Below are 18,337 nucleotides of genomic sequence, written 5' to 3' on the forward strand. Positions count from 1 at the left end.
GGCGGCCGCCGCGCATGCGGGGCTCACCGGGCTGCAGCCGGCGCCGCTGCCACTCCCGGGAGCATGAAGGACCGAACCCAGGAGCTCCGCACGGTGAGTCCAGCCCCTGCGCGGCGCCGCTGGCTGCCGGCGCCCAGCGCCTGGGCCGCTCCCCGAGTGGCTCTGGCGGCCCCTGGGGCGGTCGCCCCTGCGCCCCCGGCCAGGGCGGGAGCGAGCTGTGCCGACCCGGGGACCCCGACCGCACTCCGGGTCCCGCCCCTCGGATCCCCTGGGGTCACGAGCTCGAGTGAGCTCTGCTCCGATGGCCCGCGGGCTGGCGGCTGGAAGCCGGGGTCCTAGATAAACTTTTCGGCGCCCCCCTTGTTTTCGGAGGGATATTCTGGAATATCGGTGGCGGGACCGAAGCTTGGCCTCTCCGTCGCCCGGCGTAGCAGGTCCCGACCCTTGCCTCCCCCCTGTGCCTCCTCACTGACCCTCCTGCCCTCCCTCTGGTTTAGACCGACGGCGGGACCTGTGGGATAGGAAGGGGCCGGGGGCGGTCCCCTGTCCAGAGCCCGGCTGCAGGGCGCGCTGCGGAACCTGGCCGGTCGGGTGGGGCCGGGCTTCTCGGGCGGGCGCTGTCTCGCGGGACGGCCGCCGCCCCCATCACCTTCCGTCACCTGTAGCTCCCATCACCTGTGGCTCTCCAGCTGGTGGTGATCCGCAGCTGCTCCTCTCCCCGATCCGGGAGGGGTCAGACCCGCTCTCGTTCCCTCTTCTTGGCTTCCGGGCGGCCGGGGCCGGCGTTTCCAGACCCTTCCTGGGTTCCCAGATCGGATTCCGGCCTGAACCTATTTTTTTCCACCTGTGTTTCGGAGGCCACTGGGGTGTGGCTTCTGGGGCGGGGTTCCGGTGAGGGGAGCAGAAGGATGCGCAGAGGTTTCGAGTCAGAGCCCGCCCTCTGCCCGCCCAGAGACCCCTGCCCACTGCTGCTTATCATCAAAGCCCCCCCCCCCGCCCCCCTGGCCTCTGCTGTTAACAGGGGTGTTCGCACCTCTGCCCTTAAAGATGGCAATCCTGGGAGGGGCTACGGGGCCCGGACCGTGCAGAGAAGGAAATGAAGCCTGCCTGTGGGGAACCGGGACATCAGGGCTCTAGACCAGGTTGAGGCTCCTCTGAGGCCCTGGCTGACCACCCTGCTGATCCCTTGGTGGGGGTGGGGGGTGGGGGGGGCGGTGAGCAGAGTCTCCCCAGAACCCTTCCCCTGCTACCGAGCTTAGAGCGGGAGACCTGGTCCGCTTATATGGAAAGTTCCAAGCATCCTCTGGGCTTGTGACTCCATGGCTGGTCCTCTCTGCCCGCAGCTTCCCTGCATTTGTGCCCGGCTCTCCCCCATCGTACCAGTCTTGTCTCCTGGGCAGCCTGGAGCTGGCATCTGTGCTCTCCTGACTCCATCGCCCTTTCTCTGGCTTCCAGCCCCCACTCTCCCGTTAGACCTGTATTATTCCTGGCTGAGTGCCCAGCTCCCCCCCTCCAGGGTAAACCCCTGGAGGTTTCAAAAGAAGAAGATGGTCCCTCATGTCGAATATGGTGTCTATAAACACTTCCCCCGCCAGCCTTGCGGTTGCCCTCAAGTTTCCTGTGCTGGTTGAATCAGAAGGAGCGTTGTTATCTTGGGGATGAAGGGCATGTAGTGCGTTTGCTGGTGTTTGGGTGCCTGGTGGGTCAGACCAGAGTGTCTGTGGGAACCGGTGCTCAGGGGGAACAGAGCCCTTGACATCTGACGTCTTCTGACTCATCACCTTCATCCCCTCTGCTGAAGGGAAAACAAAGGCACGAGAGAGAGAGATGTGGCTGGCCTGGCAGATCAAGTGGGATGGGGGAAAGGGGCTTTACCTAGGCCTGAAAACAGTCAGACTTAGACGCAGCTGAGACCTAAGGCCTAAGAGACATTGGACTGTAGGAGCTTGAAGCCAGGTCTTTACTCTGGTATGTGTTTGTGAATCCCTCCCCCACCCCAGCACACACACACATACACACAGACACAAACACGCACGCGCCAGACCGGTCCTTAGGTGATGAGGCCTGGCTTCTCTGAAAGTAATCTGAGGCTTCCTCTCCAGACATTCCCCCACTCCAGGCATTCAGTGCCCACGCAGGCTGCGGTACTCATGGCTGGGTGGCCCTGTCCCTTAGGGGCTGCTAGCATCCCTGAGGATCGGCTGGCAGGAGCCCACATTGAGTGGGGTGCAACCGTTAGTCTAGGGGGGTGGCCATTCCTACAAGTCTTCCTTTGGGCTGCACAGATTCCCATCTAGGAAGTAGGGATAGGAAAACTGAGAACCCAGCTTCTCAGGGCAAGAGGTCACAGGTCTCCTGACTCCGATTCCATATCTGGGGGAGATCTTGAACCCCAGGAACTAGAATCCCCAAGGAACTGAGAGGCCAGTACTGGCTGGACTGGACAGAGGGTGGTGCTTGGGACAGCTGCTTGCACCATCTCCACCCTGCCTCCCCCTCCCTCCCCCCTCCTCCTCCTTCCTCACCCTACGCCACCACATTTGGAAGAAGGAAAGCAAGCGAAGGGAGCTTATTTATAAAAGTCACACTTGGGGAAGGAGCTGGCATGTTTCCTCCGCGCTGCAGGCCGGGCCCAGCCCTCCAGCCTTCTCCAGCCCTTCTCATCTCTCACGGGGGCCGATCCTCTCCTGCAGAGAGAGAAGGAAAGGGTCATCCGGGGCCAGTGTGGGGGCCTGAAAGCTCCCGACAGCCCTCGGAGATCAGAAGGGCAATCTGGAGCCCGAGGAGGGGTGCGGACGTGTGCGACCAGAGTGTATAAAACCAGGCGGACTGTGGGGACAGGCGTCCCCAGGCAGCCCCAACCTGGCCAGCCGCCACCTCCGTCCCCCAGTTCTGAGGCCTCCCCGGTTTTCTTTCCGAGGACTGCTCGGAGCTGACACCCCTCTGTGGGCCCAGAACAGTGTTTATGTACCTCCTGGGCCATGTGAGGCACAGTGGGGCCTGAGGCAGGAGCCAGAAGCCAGAGAGAGGAGGGAGCGTGGCACAGTCAGAGCAGGAAACTTTCTGGAAGAAGACTGGGATCGCCAGGGGAGGAGCTGGATTTGAACCAGAGGAGGGAGGTGGGCCAAAAGAAGGGCCAAAAGAGTGAGAAAAGGCAGAGGGGCTGGCGATGCCTGGGCCTGACACCCAGGGTCCCGGCTCGCTCACCGGGGCAGCAGGCAGGCCTGAGTGGTGAAGCCTAGTGCTCTGTCTGCCGACTGAAGGGACTGTTCGGAGCAAGAACAGGCAGGTGGGTGCCTTAACCTCTCTGTGCTCATTTGTCTGCATAATGGAGCCTGGAGCCAGCCGCTTCACCCTGCAGAGCAGAAGAAATGGGGGTGTAAGAATAGACCCAGGCTAGGGGCCCTTCCTTCCTTCCCATCACCTCCTTGGGATTTTTTTTTAAAAAATTAATAATAATAATGAATTTGGGCACATGTTCATCTGAGGTGCAGATGGCATCCAGGGACTATCTAGTGCAACTTCCTATTTTACAAAGTGGGAAACTGAGGTCCATAAAGGGTCAGGAGTTTATCTCAGGTCACACAGCTCCTGGAGGGAGGCAGAGCCTGGCCCCTCCCCACACCCTGAAGCTGCTTCCCTGAGTTGTGCTGGGGCCCTGCTAAGGGGTAGGCTGGCAGAGGTGATCTGGTGGGGGGTAGGGGTGGGGGGGTGGTTTGCAGGTTGGGGAAAAGAGGAAGGGGTCAGAGAGAGAGTCCTTTCTTTCTGGACCTAGCTCAGTCTCTCACACACCCCTGACTCAGCTCTGGGCCTCTCTGCTTTAGTGAGATAGGCTTTGATTAGTCATTAAAAAGGAGGGGAAAAAAAAAAAAAATAGCCCTCAAGACAGACAACAGCAACTCCTGCTCCAGCAGCAATGAATCAACCCTGCCTGCTGGCCGGCCGCCATCTCCCGGGACGGGCCTGGAGGCTGCCTGGCCTCCGCACCTCTTGGAGGAATCACACTCTTATTTCCAGGAAGGGATTGTGGAATCCTGGAGCCTCTGCCCAGAGAGACCACCAGGGCTGAGCAACAGGGGCTTCTTGTGGGATCCCCTCCCCTGTCTCAACAGGTCCCTGTGGTGGGGGTGATGCTCACTCCCTCCCTGACTTCCTTTCCTAATTGCTCAGGCTGTGGTGATGAGACCAGAGCCAAGACAGCCAGCTGGCCAGAGACCAGGACAGTGGTTCCCAATCCTGGGGGCTTTAAAAAAAAAAAAACTTAACCTCACCAGCGCCATCCCCATAGATTCTCATTTGGTCTGGAAGCTGTTTGTTTTAAAAAAAAAAAACAAACCCTACCCCCAAGGGACTCTGTTACTGGACCAAGGTTGAGAACCCCTGAAAGATAACTAAAAATGTGCATGCATGCTCAGTCATGTCTGACTCTTTGTGACCCCATGGACTGTAGCCCACCAGGCTCCTCTGTCCATGGGATCTTCCAGGCAAGAATGCTGGAGTGGGTTGCTGTTTCCTCCTCCAGGGGATCTTCCCGATCCAGGGATCAAACCCACATCTCCTGCACGGGCAGGCAGATTCTTTGTCACTGAGCCACCTGCGAAGCCATGAATTAAAAACATCAGGATCAAAAAACAAACACCAGGACCAACTGGATGTCGGTTGGATATGAGAGGAGGAGGAGGAGTATGGATGCCCCCCAGTTTCTGACTTGGGAGACTCTTTAAGAACAGGGCTCTGAACAGGGGGGTTCAGAGAAAGGGGCTTAGGAGGAAGAAGTGGAACTTAGTTCTGGCCAGCTGGTTGGCAAGGTGCCCATGTGATGTCTGGCGGGACGGGGGGGCGGGGGGGGGGTTGTCCGGAAGACAGTTGTACCTCGGAGCTTGTAACTGCCTCACGACTCCAGCTGCCGCCTCCGCACCACAGCTTCTCCGGTCCCCCACTCTAATCCAGCCGTCTTTCCGGAGCTGTGACTGCCACTTTGAAAGGGTTGGCCGATTCCCAAGGGAGCTGGGGCCGTAATCAATCAGGGCCTTGGCATAGATGGGGATAAAGTAGGAGGGGGCAACAGAGGCATAAACCATCAGATTCTCACAGACTGGGACAAGGATCTGAACAAATGAAGATCCTTCATTTGAGCCCAAAAGCCAACCAAGTAAACAGGGAGGGAAGGGCTTCTTCCTTGGCAGGAAGAACTGTGTGATGATTTCTGTGATCTCTGGCTGCATTAACAGAGGTCGACTTTATAGAAAGAGGGAGGTGGTGGGTCAGATCTTTGGCCCTGCTCAGACCACAGTCAGCAACAGATTCAGTTTCTATCTTGTACTGCTAGAGAAGACAGACTAAGTGGAACAAATCTGGGGCAGGGGTTTCAACTTAAGGCCTCTGGGATGGATCTGAAGTGGAGGGAACTTGGTCAGCTTGAGAAGAAAAAACCAGGGAGGACGCAGATGCTACCCTCAGATCTCTGGCCCTCAGATTTCTGGCGGGGCCAGCCCAGGGAGAGGGGACCAACAGGTTCTTCATGGCCTGGGGCCAACTTGTAGGAAAGGGAAGGACTTTCTAACAGTTGGGGCTGCCCCAGATAGACAGAAAGGCCTGGGGGAGCTAGCGAGCTCTCCACCACTGGAGGGGTGAAAACTGTGACTAGAAGCCGTGGCCAAGGTGACTTTTCAGGTCTCCTGGGGTTTGAGAGTGTGTCATAGTGGCTCCAGTAGGGATGTGAATAGGGTGTGGGAATGAGAGGAGTGAGATCCCATCCCTAGGAAGATAAGGAATGCTTCCGAAAGAGGTGGCATCTAATGAAGAAGGGAATGTCCGTTTCACGGAATCAGCACTGCAGACAGGGGGAGCCGCCTGGGGACCACAGGGAGGACAGTGGGAAGATTCTAGGGGTGGGAGATGGTTATAGGTGGGGTGTGCTGGGATCAGATTTCAGACTGGAGCAATGAGATGAAGTGGGGGTGGGTGGAGGGGTGAGAGTGGAAAGAGCCCTGAGGAGGAAGAAGTAGCACTTGGAAGGGATGCCCTGGGAGCATCCACTCCCGGTTTTTCTCAGAGCCATGGTTGGTTTGACCCAGGCTGTGAGGTCAGGCCCTAATGTATTTGTGTGCCTGTGTGCATGCTCAGTCGTGTCTGACTCTTTGTGACCCCATGGACTATAGCCTGCGGGTTCCTCTGTCTACGGGATTTTCCAGGCAAGAATACTGGCACGGGTTGCCATCTCCTCCTCCAGGGGATCTTCCCAACCCAGGGATCGAACCTTCGTTCTCCTGCGTCTCCTGCATTGGCAGGCAGGTTCTTTACCCCCAGTGCCACTTAATTGATGGAGAGCATGGAGGAGGCTGTGGCATCTCCCTGCCACCCTTCTGTTGGAGAAACTACCCGAGTCCAGCCTCCGTGCTCGGAGGCCGTGCAGGGAGCAGGTCAGAGCTGGCTGGATGCCTGGAGAAGACAAGTCCATTTTGCAGGTGGGCAAGCTGAGGCCCAGAGGGGGGTACCGGCCCTGGGGTCCCAGTCGCTGGCAGTGACTTTCATCTCTGGTGACTCAGGCGCCCTTGTCTTGGGCTCCAGCTGGGCATTGCTCCTGGAGGGAATGGAGCTGGAATATTCTCCTTCAACCTCTTCCCATTCACCCCTATCCTCTGGGTACCGGAACGACAGAGAGGCCAGGATGCTGAATGGCAGGAACTCCCGGGGACACCTCTCAAGCTGGCCAACTGCCGTGGAGAGGGCCCTGGGCACCTCCATCACACCCTGCCTCAGTTTCCCTGTGGAGTGCTCCTCCTCCAGCTCAGCTCCTAGATTCTCGTGGCTAAGGGTGGGCTTGGTGGGGGATGGGGACCACCTGGTGGCAGCCACCGGCACTTGTGGGAGCGGGGACTTATTTTAGCTGCTGGGGGAGGAGGTGTGATCTCTTGATGAGAGGGGCTGCCTCCATAAAGCTCCCAACCGGCCCCTTCTCTTGGTTGGCCCCACTTGGGTGGGGTGATGGGACCCCGAGAGCCCCAGTCCTTTGCAGAACGTGCTGCGGTTCCCCATCCATCCTGGGCCCGCCTTCCCCCAACAGAGCATCGCTGTCCCCATTTCATAGAGGAGCAGACAGACCCCAAGGGAAGTCCCTCAGCCCGTTGGTGTCTGTCTGGGCACGGAACCCGGCCCCTTCGGAGCCGTCGGGGGCCCAGCACCCCATCCCCTCCCCCTCTGCCTGCCCGCATCCTCACGAGAGGGCATCAAGGCAAGGGCCAGTGCCTCCTCCCCGTGGGGCACTGAGGATGAGGGGGCAGGACCCAGCCCGAGCACCCCAGGTGCCCGTCCTACCCTGAGTAGCCTGGCCTTGGCTGTGAGGGACGTTGGCCTTGCCCGCAGAGCGAGCCAACCCTGGCTGACTCCAGGTGTGAGACAGACAGTAATGAGCGTGGCTGGCATGCTGGGAAGTCAGAGATGTAATTACCTCCAACCCTGTGATGGACTGGCTTTTGTGCGGCGGCCCCTGGGACTGAGGGGCAGAGCCGACACCTGTGGCTGAGACCCAAGGCAGGCCCCGAGCCAAGTGACAACATGACTGGCCTCTGGTGCCTGTCAGGCCCAACTCTGCACCTGGAAGGAAAGATGATCAAGGTCAGTGCCAAGACTAACAGGGAGAGGGACTTCCCTGATAGTCCAATGGCTAAGACTTCATGCTGCCAATGCAGGAAACCTGGGTTCCATCCCTGCTCAGGGTTCTAGATCCCACATGCCACAACTAAGACCCAGCACAACCAAATAAATAAATAAATATTTAAAAAAAAAAAAGAAAGACTAACAATAGAGGTCTCCAGGCAGTCTGAGGAAACGGGCCTGGAGGCTTCCTGAGCCCTCCATGGGCAGTAGCGGTCAGGCCAGCCTGGGTGCTGTGGGCGTGACCCGTATCTGAGCCATCCTACTTTTTGGCAGAGAGGTGTTGATGGTGCCTAGGCCTAGGGGCCTCCCTGGTGGCTCAGTCGGTAAAAGAATCTGCTTGCAATGCGGGAGACCCAGGTGCCATCCCTTTGCAGAAGGGAATGGCAACCCACTCCAGTATTCTTGCCTGGAGAATTCCATGGACAGAGGAGCCTGGTGGGCTGCAGTCCATGGGGTCACAGAGAGTCGGACATGACGGAACAACCCCAGGGATGTTCCCCGTCTCACTGGGGCTGGGAGCTGAGGGCGCAGCCAGGCCTTGTCCCTGCCAAGGGGATGGACACGGATGGCCGGGCCTTGGCGCTCCAACCGAAGAGCCTGCACTATGGGGGTCCTGGGCAGCTTGGGCTCCCAGGTCCCACAGGACCCAGTGGTCCTGCCACAGGGGCGCTCATTGTGTCCACCCCATGCAGGCCAAGGACAGCGACGATGATGACGACGTCACTGTCACCGTGGACCGAGACCGCTTCATGGATGAGTTCTTCGAGCAGGTGGGAGCAGCACCCCCGCCTCTCCCCAAACACCGGCAGACCTGGGGTGGCCACGTCTCACTTCTCAGCCGGGCCCAGGGCTCTTACATACCTGAGCCTGGGCTCAGCAGCCCACGGGCACCGAGTAGTGAGCCCATTTTGAGGGTAAATAGACTGAGGTTCAGCGGGGAGCAAAATTGGGAATTGCCCACTCCTTCCCACCCCCACCCCCGTCTAGAAGAATCCTTGGATCATCACTGCCCACCCGCCTCACCACACACACACCCCTGAATCTTGCCCAGCCTGGCCCTGACCTCCTCCAGCCCTACTCTGGGCCCCAGAAGGCCCCTCCCTGGATTTCTGCCCCCAGAGCACCTGGCCTTGGCCCACAGGTGGAGGAGATCCGAGGCTTCATTGACAAGATCTCGGAGAACGTGGAGGAGGTGAAGCGCAAACACAGCGCCATCTTGGCCTCCCCCAACCCTGACGAGAGTAAGTGTGTGGGTGTGCGGGGTGGAGGGGGGGCCCAGGCCTTCAGGAAGGCGCTGCAGCCAGGGAAGGGACATCCTGCCTTGCTGGCCAGGTTGGGGAGGGTCAGGAAACACAGGCTCTCCCAGGCCTGGGTCGGGGGCGGTTCAGTGCCCTTAATCACCTGCGGGATGCCTGGTGGGAGGGGCGGGGTCAGGTGGCTGGCCCCGCCCTCCCCAGGTAACTTGGCTGCTTTCTAAGACAGCCCTGGATTCTGGGAGGGAGGGAAGGAGGGAGGAGCTGCCTGTGATCAATAGGAGGCGTCCCAGCCCAGCCCTTCCCTTTCTATCACCTCCCCGGGGAGCAGATGGCTGCTCTGAGGCATCAGCCTCTGTGGGAGGGCAAGCCGGCCAAGCAGGCAGAGTTTCCGGAAAAAGCTGGCGGCCCTGGCACTCGGCCATTGGTGCCTCGGAGCCGGGCATTCTCAGGGCTCCAGGAAGTCACCTCTCTCTCCCTCTGCACAGGGAACATGTGTGTATTTGTTTCACTCTGTCCCCAGGCGGGTCCCCCTGACCTGTGGAGGCTTTGATTACTACTACGCTAATAATGGGCCAGGCTGACAGCATGCCGGCCTGGGACCCCCTCCCCTAGAGGGGGTTCACCTTCAGCCCAGGGAGGCAGTGATGGGCCAGGGCTCAGGCCAGCCACCTGGACTTATCAGATTGGGCGTGTGTGCTGCCTGCCTGTTCTCACAGCTTGCTCATCTCCCCTCTCCCTTCTCCAGCTCCTTTGGAAGGCCCCAGCCCTTGGGGCCCCAGGACAGAGCACGGGGCAGGGTCCAGCTACTGCCCAGGTGCTCAGGAGGAAGGGCCTAGGGCCCATAGCCCCCCACCCAGGCACCCAAGGCTTGATTCCGTTCTCAGTTCCAGCACTGCCTGTCTATCCGTGGCCTCTCAACCCCAGGCCCACAGGCGTCCTCAAGCACCCAGAATAAATCTCTCCACGGCCCCAAAGTATGTTTGGACCTGATCCCAGTGCCACACCAACCAAGCCCAGTGCCAGGCCCTTGGAAGGCAGAACAAGTCAGCTGGGAGCCAGGGAGACTGAACCAGGAAGGGTTGGAGAGGAGACAGGGACCCCCCCCGGCCCCCCCCCCCCCCCCCCCCCGCCGCAGAGCAGGGCATACCTCCGGTGTGGTCCAGGTCATCCTGGCTCCCCTCCCACCCCACCTAGAGGTGTGTCAGGGACGGCGTCATGTGACATGGTTTGTCTGCATGCCCACATGTATCTGGGTCAGCGCGTGTCCCTGGTGGGTCACTCCTGGTGAGGCTCAGGAGGGGTGCTGACTGTGGGGTGAGACTGTAAAGAGCTGGATTTGGCCTCTCATCTGCTGGAAGATGGAGCAGGCGGAGGGTAGGGTGGGGAGACGGAGTTGCCCTGCTCCCAACCTTAGCTGTGTTGTGTCGCCTTCATCAGATATCAGCAATGACCAGTTCAGAATTTGCCACCTGTGAGCTGAGCAGTCAGGACCTGGCACTTCCCAAGGGGGGAGGGGCTCCCCATGAAGGGTTCTAGGGGAGGAGGGCCCCCCATGAAGGGTTCTGGGCAGAGGCGGAGCAGGGTTGGCGAGGCATCACAAGGAAAGTTGGCAGAAAGTGGGGGGCTTTCCCAGGCCAAGGCTTGCTCTGCCTTCTCTAGGGACTGCCATCCGGGCTGGGCTATTTTGGGTCTGAGCAAAAGAGGCTGAGACATCACAGCAGCTGGTAACCGAGTTTTCCTTTGTTCCTACGAATAAGGCGCACGCACCCCCGCTCCTGGAAGCCCCCGACTCCCCCTCACTCACTTAATTGGCCACTGTCAATGCCCCTCCTGAGTCCCCCCAGGGGAGAAGCCCCAGCCCCAGAAGCAAGCACAGGATGGATGTGAACAGTTGAATCCAGAAGTTCAGTCCTGGTTTCTCCAGGGGGTGGAGTCTTGGGGGTGTGTGCCCTGAGGCTGAGCTCCACCCAGTGCCCCAGAGGGAAGCAGCCTTCTTGCCCCACTTTGCCAGTGAACCCCTCCCAGGGAACAGGGCAAGCTGGGCACTCCCATGACCTCTGCCAGCTTTAGGGAGATGGTTCCAGTTGGAACAAGGGCCAGAAACTATGCCACCGCCCTCCCCAGCTCCACCCTCTCATAAACCCAGCCACATGCTACCTCCAGAGCTGACCGTACCCCAGGAGCCCCCTCTCTTCAGCTCTTCTCTCAGCTCCCACCCAGGCCAGGTGCCACTCACCTACCGGGCCCTCAGCAGTTAGCCTTCGCTGAGCTGAGACCTGGGGAGCAGGGCTTTGTGAGTAGAACAGGGTCTGCCCTGCCCAGGGTGCTCAATGGGGCTGGCTTCCGCCTCCTTGGCCCTTGGCCCCGTCAGCTCTTCAGCCGAGTGCTTCGCGCCCTGAGCCACCAGGTAGCGCTAGGTGAGCCTGCTCCCCCCACCCTCGACTCCGGCAAGTATCAACTAAATGTTCCCCAGTGCCAACTCCAGCATCACCAGCTGCTCCACAATTATTTCTGCCTTAAATTTAGACCCATCTGTTATCTACAGGGGGTGGGGGGAGCCAGCGAAGGAGGAAGGGAGGCTCCTTGGAAGACAACACGAGAAGGGGTGAGGCTGCACCTGGTGTGGGCCAGCCTGGGATTGGAGGGGCAGGCAGGGCCTTAGCCAGGGGACAAGGGAGACCCAGGGTCTGCCCAGAGTCCCTCCTCAGGCCTCCACAGCGGAGCCCAGGGTGTCTACCCCCACCCCTTCTACCTCCCTAGAGACAAAGGAGGAGCTGGAGGAACTCATGTCTGACATAAAGAAGACAGCAAACAAAGTCCGTTCCAAGTTAAAGAGTGAGTCTGGGGTGTGAGGGGCACTCCGGGCCTGCTTCCCCCACACTGCCCAGGGGGTTTCACTGACTCAGAGGGGTACACTGGGTCTTCCTTGCCATCCTTGTGAGGGTGCCACCACGTGCCGGTCACTCGGCAGCTACCCGGAGAGGCCTGTTTGTGCCAGGCTCTGGGCCGGGCCTCAGGATGGGTGTTGCGGCTTCCTCTAGGGAGTGTTCCGCTCTGAACGCTGTCCCCCACTTAGGCTAAAGAGGGTTAGAGGAGTGGCTGGTACTGCCTGGTCCCACGCAGGGGCCCCCATGCACTCCTTGCCCTGGAATGCAGGGGTCATGTCTGGCGCCCTGTGGTTGTGGCCACCTGCCGCGCCCCCATGGCATGCCCCGCCCCTTGCTCCATACACAACCTTCGTAATCTGGACGGGGTGGGCCTGCCCTACCAGGCTTAGCACATAGTAGGTGCTCACACTCACACACTTACAGATACACAGTTTACTGTGCGCCTGGGGCCTCACAGCTGAGTGTACATGCACACACCCACACATCTTGCCTGGATAGCCTTTGCCGGCCCCTCCTGCATCGGTGCGTGGCGCTGCCCCTTCCTCTGCTTCCTGTGTGACCCCACTCAACAGACAACACGAGTCCCTCCAGGGGAGGTTCCGAGCCCGATCCCGGGTGTGTGGGCGGCGAGGCAGCGGCGAACGGGGCAGGTTATCAGCAGCCGGCTGTTCCCCAGGCATCGAGCAGAGCATCGAGCAGGAGGAAGGCCTGAACCGCTCCTCCGCAGACCTGAGGATCCGAAAGACACAGGTGTGGGCGGGGTCTCCGGGGCGAGTAGCGGGGCGCCTGAGGCTCTGGGGCCCGGGTGGGGCTGGGGCTGACACCTGCACTCCCGTCTCGGGCCCCCAGCACTCCACACTGTCCCGGAAGTTCGTGGAGGTGATGTCCGAGTACAACGCCACGCAGTCTGACTACCGCGAGCGCTGCAAGGGCCGCATCCAGAGGCAGCTGGAGATCAGTAAGCTGGAGGGGCGGGGCGGGGCCGGGCGGAGGGGCGGGGCCGGGCGGAGGGGCGGGGCCGGGCGGAGGGGCGGGGCCGGGCGGAGGGGCGGGGCCGGGCGGAGGGGCGGGGCCGGGCGGAGGGGCGGGGCCGGGCGGAGGGGCGGGGCCGGGCGGAGGGGCGGGGCCGGGCGGAGGGGCGGGGCCAGACTGCCGCTGACAACTCTGGGGAAGGGCGTGGCTCAGTTTGACCCCTGCTCGCAGCTGGCCGGACCACGACCAGCGAGGAGCTGGAGGACATGCTGGAGAGTGGGAACCCTGCCATCTTTGCCTCCGGGGTGAGTGTAGACCCCTCCCACCGGGGTCCCGGGTGTGTGTGCAAAGTGCTGGATCTGGGCGGTGTTTGGACTCTGTCACCGGTGAAGCAGGTTTTAGAGAAGAGAGGGCTGAGTCCCGGAGAGGGCAAGGGACAGGCAGAGGCCCCACGTTAGTGGCAAAGGTGGAAGTAAGGCTCGTCTCCTGGTTCCTCCCAGTCGGGTCGGCTTCTTGCGCCCCGTGCTCACTTGCCGTCAGCTAGGGCCTCCTTCCACCATCCTGGGGACCCTTACCCCCGGGAGGACACGGTACCCTTGGCCTCTCTACGTTCAAGTGAGGCTCCATGTGCTGCCACGCAGGGGAGCTTCTGAAGGAGGTGGCACACAGGTAGGGAAGGGAGTGTGAACATGTGCTGCTAGGAGGAGGGATCAGTTACATTCAGTGTGGGAGAAAGAACAGGAGGAGAGGTTTCAGGACAGAGGCCATTCAAGGCCTGGGTCCTTGGCGCAGTCATCTTGGGCTCCTACAACACCGGTGGTGAGAACTACCACTCAGCTGTTAACGGTGTGCAGACGCAGGTGGGGACTGTTATTAGCCCCATGTTACAGGTAGGAATCTGCTGGTAGGAAATCAGGTCTCAGAGAAATTCAGTAACAGCTAGTAAGAGCCTGGACTTCGCCAGTGGCTCAGTGGTAAAGAATCTGCCTGCCAGTGCAGGAGACTTGGGTTCGATCTCTGGGTCGAGAAGATGCCCCTGGAGGAGGAAATGGCAACCCACTCCAATATTCTTGCCTGGGAAATCCCATGGACAGTGGAACCTGGCGGGCTACAGTCCACGGGGTCGCTAAAAGTTCAGACACTACTTAGTGACTAAACAACAACAATGGTGGGAGCCTAACAGAAAGTGGGGGCGGGGGGGAGGCTGTGGCTAAGGACAAAGTCTCAGGCAGGCCCTGCTTCCAGAACATTCTGCTCAGGCCACAGCCCATCCCAGCGGCCTCTGCCCTTGGCCTCTTGCTGTCCTGGCCCCCACCCTTCTCTCTTCCATGGGTCCCCGGGTCCCAACCCACGACTTGCACCCCCTAGATCATCATGGACTCCAGCATCTCGAAGCAGGCCCTGAGTGAGATTGAGACACGCCACAGCGAGATCATCAAGCTGGAGAACAGCATCCGGGAGCTGCACGACATGTTCATGGACATGGCCATGCTCGTGGAGAGCCAGGTGGGTGCCCGGGGCCACCCTGCCACCCCGCCCCCAGCAGCACCCAGGGCTGCACTAACCCTCCCCTTTCTGCCCGCCACGCTGCCCCGCCTGGGAGGGACCCAGTCTTCAGGTAACTCCCTGCGTGTGGTTGAAACTGCCCACCTGAAGGATCCTCTCTGCATGGCTCTGCTTGGCTCTCCAGGACCCCAGGCCCTGCATGGCCCTGCCCACCTTCACTCGGCCTTGTCCTGTCTCATTCACCAGCTGTTTGTCACGTGGGCACATGGAGGGGCATTTTTCTAGGAGCCAGAGGAATAGCAACAAGCAAGACCAATGAGGGCCTGCTTCCCGGAGTGGATGTCTGTTGCGCAATAGGGCAGCATCAGTGAACGATGAATGGCATGGTCTCCACCCGTGCCAGGTGTTAGAGGGAGGCAACTTGATGGAGTAGTGGTTCTCAACCTTGAAAGTGATCAAGAGCCACACTCAGAGGCCTTGTTCCACATTTCCCCATGCTGGCCCCCATCTCCAGAGATTCGCAGGTGGGGGTTTGCTGTTCAGTTGCTCAGTCGTGTCCAGCTCTTTGTGACTCCATGGACTGCAGCACACCATGCTCCCCTGTCCTTCACCATCTCCCAGAGTTTGCTCAAATTCACATCCATTGAGTCAGTGATGCCATCCAGCTATCTCATCCTCTGTCACACCCTTCTCCTCCTGCCTTCAATTTTTCCCAGCATCAGGGTCTTCTCCAGTGAGTCAGCTCTTCGCATCAGGTGGCCAGAGTACTGGAGCTTCAGCTTCAGCATCAGTCCTTCCAATGAATATTCAGGGTTGATTTCCTTTAGGATTGACTTGGGGGTAGGGATTCATATATTTGTACGTCTTTAAAGTTCAAGAGTGATCCCGATGCTCCTCGTCCTTGGGCCATGCTTGGAGTGACAGTCACTGCAGTGACCACTTTGGATGGGGTGGTCAGGGAAGGCCCTCTCTGAGGAGGCGGCATTTGAACTTCAAAGACTTCCCAGGGGAAGAGCAAAGAGCTGGCCCAGGTAGAGGGACCAGAAACACCACAGTCCTGATCAGGACCAGCAAAAGCCTGACTTCCCTGAAAAGCAGAAAGGCGTTCTGGGCAGTTAGAGCCCAGGGAGAGTTGGAGATGATGGAGACGGTGCGGGGTGTTGGCAGGCGGTGCTGGGCCCTGGAGTCCCTTCTAGTTGGAGGATCTTAGTGTGGGAGGGACGTGGCCCATGTGGGGAAGCAGGGAGACCTTAGGAAGCTGCTGCTTGCATTGGGGTGAGAGGTGCTGTGGCCACCAGTAGGAGCCGTGGAGGTGGAGGAACGGTCAGCTGTCATAGTCGAGTGGCCTCTGAGGGCTACTACCAGGCCAACGAGGGCTGTGGGACTAGGGGGGGAGGCGTCAAAAGCTGTCAGGACTGGACAGAACCATCATGCCTGGGGAGGATGGACTGGGAAGGGCTCACCATGGCCAGACTCCCGCCCACCACCACTCACGCCCCTGCCTTGCTCTGCCTGGTACTGTCCTCTGTTCGGCCCTGGGTTCGGCCCTGGGGTCAGAGCCCCAGGCGAGCATCCTCTGCATGGTCCCCACCCCCTTGGCTGAGGCTGCATGGCCAGTTCCCGCCCCTGGGTGGCTGCATTTTGGGGAGCTGTTTGGGGTGCCTGGACCCCCCTCCTCCTCACCTCCCCCTTTTCTCTAACCCCAGGCGCTGCTTCCCCAAAATCCTGCCTCGGGCCCCCTCGCCACCCAGAGGGGGGCCCTCTGGAGCTGGGGTGCCCCTGGCCCTGCAGGGGGAGATGATTGACAGGATTGAGTACAACGTGGAACATTCAGTGGACTACGTGGAGAGGGCCGTGTCTGACACCAAGAAGGCCGTCAAGTACCAGAGCAAGGCGCGCCGGGTGAGTAGTCCCAGTCCCGCCGGAGCCCACATCCTCACATACCCATAGAGCCCCCTGCCCCCAAGCATCACAAATCCCTCCCCATTTTGCCTTCCCTCGCCCCTCAGCTCCGACCAGAGCCTCCGCCTGGCTCTCCCAGGCCTTCATTGTTGTCGTTGTCTAGTTGCTAAGTCATGTCCAACTCTCTGACCCCGTGGACTTGGAGCTCAGCAGGCTCCTCTGTCCATGGGATTTCCCAGGCAAAAATACCAGAGTCCCAGACCTTCAGCACCCCATTAGAACCCTACCCAGACATGTTCCAGGCCATCACTTTCTCTCTCATCCAGTCCCCCAGACTCTCCAACTCTCAGCCCTGACCAGAGCCTGCTCCCCAGCAGCCCCCCACCCCTCAAAGCTCTGCCCAGATGAGGCTTAGCCTCCCTCCCGGCCCCCCGCTTCCGCGCTCTCTGAGGCCTCTCTGTGCCTCCCTGTGCAGAAGAAGATCATGATCGTCATCTGCTGTGTGGTCCTGGGCATTGTGATTGCCTCCACCTTTGGGGGCATCTTCGGATAGAACCCACCCCGCCTGCCACTCCGCTCTGGATGGTCCACCCCCAGGAGACCCCTGGCTGCTGTCCTGCCTCTGGCTCGGAGCTCTCTCCCCGCCACCCCAGACTGCTCCTTTCTCTGCCACAGGGCCCCCCACTCCCACCCCGCCCTGAGCCGTCGTGTGCATGATCTTTGTGACAGTGTGCGTCTGTACCGAAGAGGCAGAGGGGAGCCAGGCTGGGAAAGAGCCAGCTGGGTGGGGACGGGCAGCAAGGGACAGACTCAGGCCCAGGCCCCTCCCCTTCGAGGAGGGCTGCCCGGGGGTAGTTAGCCATGCTCCTGTCCCCCAGCCTTCAGTAATTCCACTCCTTCCTGGGGTCTGCCCTCTCTGGATCAAGGCTCTCTCTGGACCCCAACCTTGCCTCCTCTGACCAGCCCACCTGCCCCATCTTGCGTCTTCTCCAGCTGTCCCCCTGAATGGGCACCCCCCTCTGAGGCCTGGGGGCCAGCTGGCCACATGGTGCTGCTTTTTGGTTTAGGGGAGGGGTGGCCCTAAGAGACAGCCCAGCTCTAAGCCTCTAACAGCCAATCACTGCCAGGGGCCGTGGCCAGGTGGCTTCTGGCCGTGTCAAGACCCGACTTCCTCCCCTGCCTGGGGCAGAGTCCCACCAGGTCTTTGGCTGCCTCAGCCTCCCTCCTTCCCTAGTTCCTCCAGCCCCCGGAGCAACCCCTTAGGGCTATACCTGACCCCAGGGAACATTCTGGAAGAGGCTGACCAGAGGCCTGGTCTCCTGCCCTTGGAGCTAGGGCGGCAGGGCAGGCCCTAGTCGGGCCTCTGCACTGGTGAAGCCCATGCCCGGGCCATCAGCTCTCCCCGGGTTGGGTCCTCAAGCCATTGTGTGTTGCATGTGTGGGACGGTGGTCCCGGCTCCCCTGTGCCCGAGAAGTCAGTGTCACTTCAGGCCTGCATCTTGTCCCACCCTTGCTGCCCGCCCCCCATCCCCACCGCGTGGGTGTTGGATGTCTCCGATGCAGTATTCAGCCAGGGAGGGGGCACCTCCCTCCTTCCCACCAGCTCGGGACTTCTCAAGTCTGAACCGTGCTCCCTGCCCAGAAGCCCTCTTCCTTGTCGACAGGCAAGGAGTGTGCATGCGTGCGCATGCAGCGAGGGACGGGGCCAGGCCTGTGCCCCCACCCGCCCTCCGCTTTGCTCCTGCCCAGTGACTGACCACTGTCCGTGTTGCCTTCTGGAACAGCGACTCCCCACCCCACCCCCACCCCTTCACCAAAGGTCTTGGTACAACCAGCTGCCCATTTTGTGAAATTTTTATGTAGAATAAACATTTGTATCTGTACCACGCCTCAGGTCCAGATTTCTTAGCGTCATGGCCTCGGGGGTGAACGTGAGTGACACCACAGGGCTCATGAGGCCAAGGATCCCAGCCGCCTCCCTCCGCCTGCAACTTCCAGGCCTTCTCACCGGGCCCCCCAATGCAGCGTGAACCTCTCAGATCCAGCCTAATGCCTGTTCTGTACCGTGGGCCCAGACTGACCCCCTCTTCACACTTTCCCAGAAATCACAAACCACTGCTGCTTCCTCTCATCAGCCCCCTAGACAGTCCCCAC

The 18,337-nt window shown here is 60.3% G+C and overlaps 2 protein-coding genes across 8 annotated transcripts; one reads left to right on the top strand and one right to left on the bottom strand.

Annotated features, from left to right (window-relative positions):
• Positions 1-18,018, top strand: STX1A (syntaxin 1A). 6 transcript variants are annotated; one of them, XM_061153420.1, is made up of 10 exons: positions 1-93; positions 8,352-8,429; positions 8,779-8,900; positions 11,676-11,750; positions 12,480-12,553; positions 12,653-12,761; positions 13,007-13,080; positions 14,144-14,281; positions 16,073-16,183; positions 16,659-18,018. In XM_061153420.1, the coding sequence occupies exons 2-10, from the start codon at positions 8,368-8,370 to the stop codon at positions 16,734-16,736; spliced, it is 843 nt and encodes a 280-aa protein (XP_061009403.1). In that variant the 5' UTR covers positions 1-93; positions 8,352-8,367; the 3' UTR covers positions 16,737-18,018. The 6 variants fall into 6 exon arrangements, 5 of the variants coding, with proteins under 5 accessions (XP_061009403.1, XP_061009401.1, XP_061009402.1 ...); XR_009694480.1 differs by having other exon boundaries at positions 7-93; positions 8,753-8,900; positions 15,988-16,183; XM_061153418.1 differs by having other exon boundaries at positions 7-93; positions 8,753-8,900.
• Positions 2,559-12,730, bottom strand: LOC133063717 (uncharacterized). Of its 2 annotated transcripts, XR_009694481.1 has the most exons (6): positions 12,294-12,730; positions 7,451-7,596; positions 4,873-5,030; positions 4,456-4,594; positions 3,208-3,355; positions 2,559-2,687 (listed from the first exon to the last, which is right to left on the bottom strand). XR_009694481.1 is itself a non-coding variant. In XM_061153425.1 (5 exons), the coding sequence occupies exons 1-5, from the start codon at positions 12,493-12,495 to the stop codon at positions 2,661-2,663; spliced, it is 681 nt and encodes a 226-aa protein (XP_061009408.1). In that variant the 5' UTR covers positions 12,496-12,730; the 3' UTR covers positions 2,559-2,660. The 2 variants fall into 2 exon arrangements, 1 of the variants encoding a protein (XP_061009408.1); XM_061153425.1 differs by lacking the exon at positions 4,456-4,594.
• Positions 18,019-18,337: the final 319 nt, after the last annotated feature.

This window comes from Dama dama, chromosome 10 (genome assembly GCF_033118175.1).
Source record: "Dama dama isolate Ldn47 chromosome 10, ASM3311817v1, whole genome shotgun sequence".
In the NCBI taxonomy this organism is placed as follows: domain Eukaryota; kingdom Metazoa; phylum Chordata; class Mammalia; order Artiodactyla; family Cervidae; genus Dama; species Dama dama.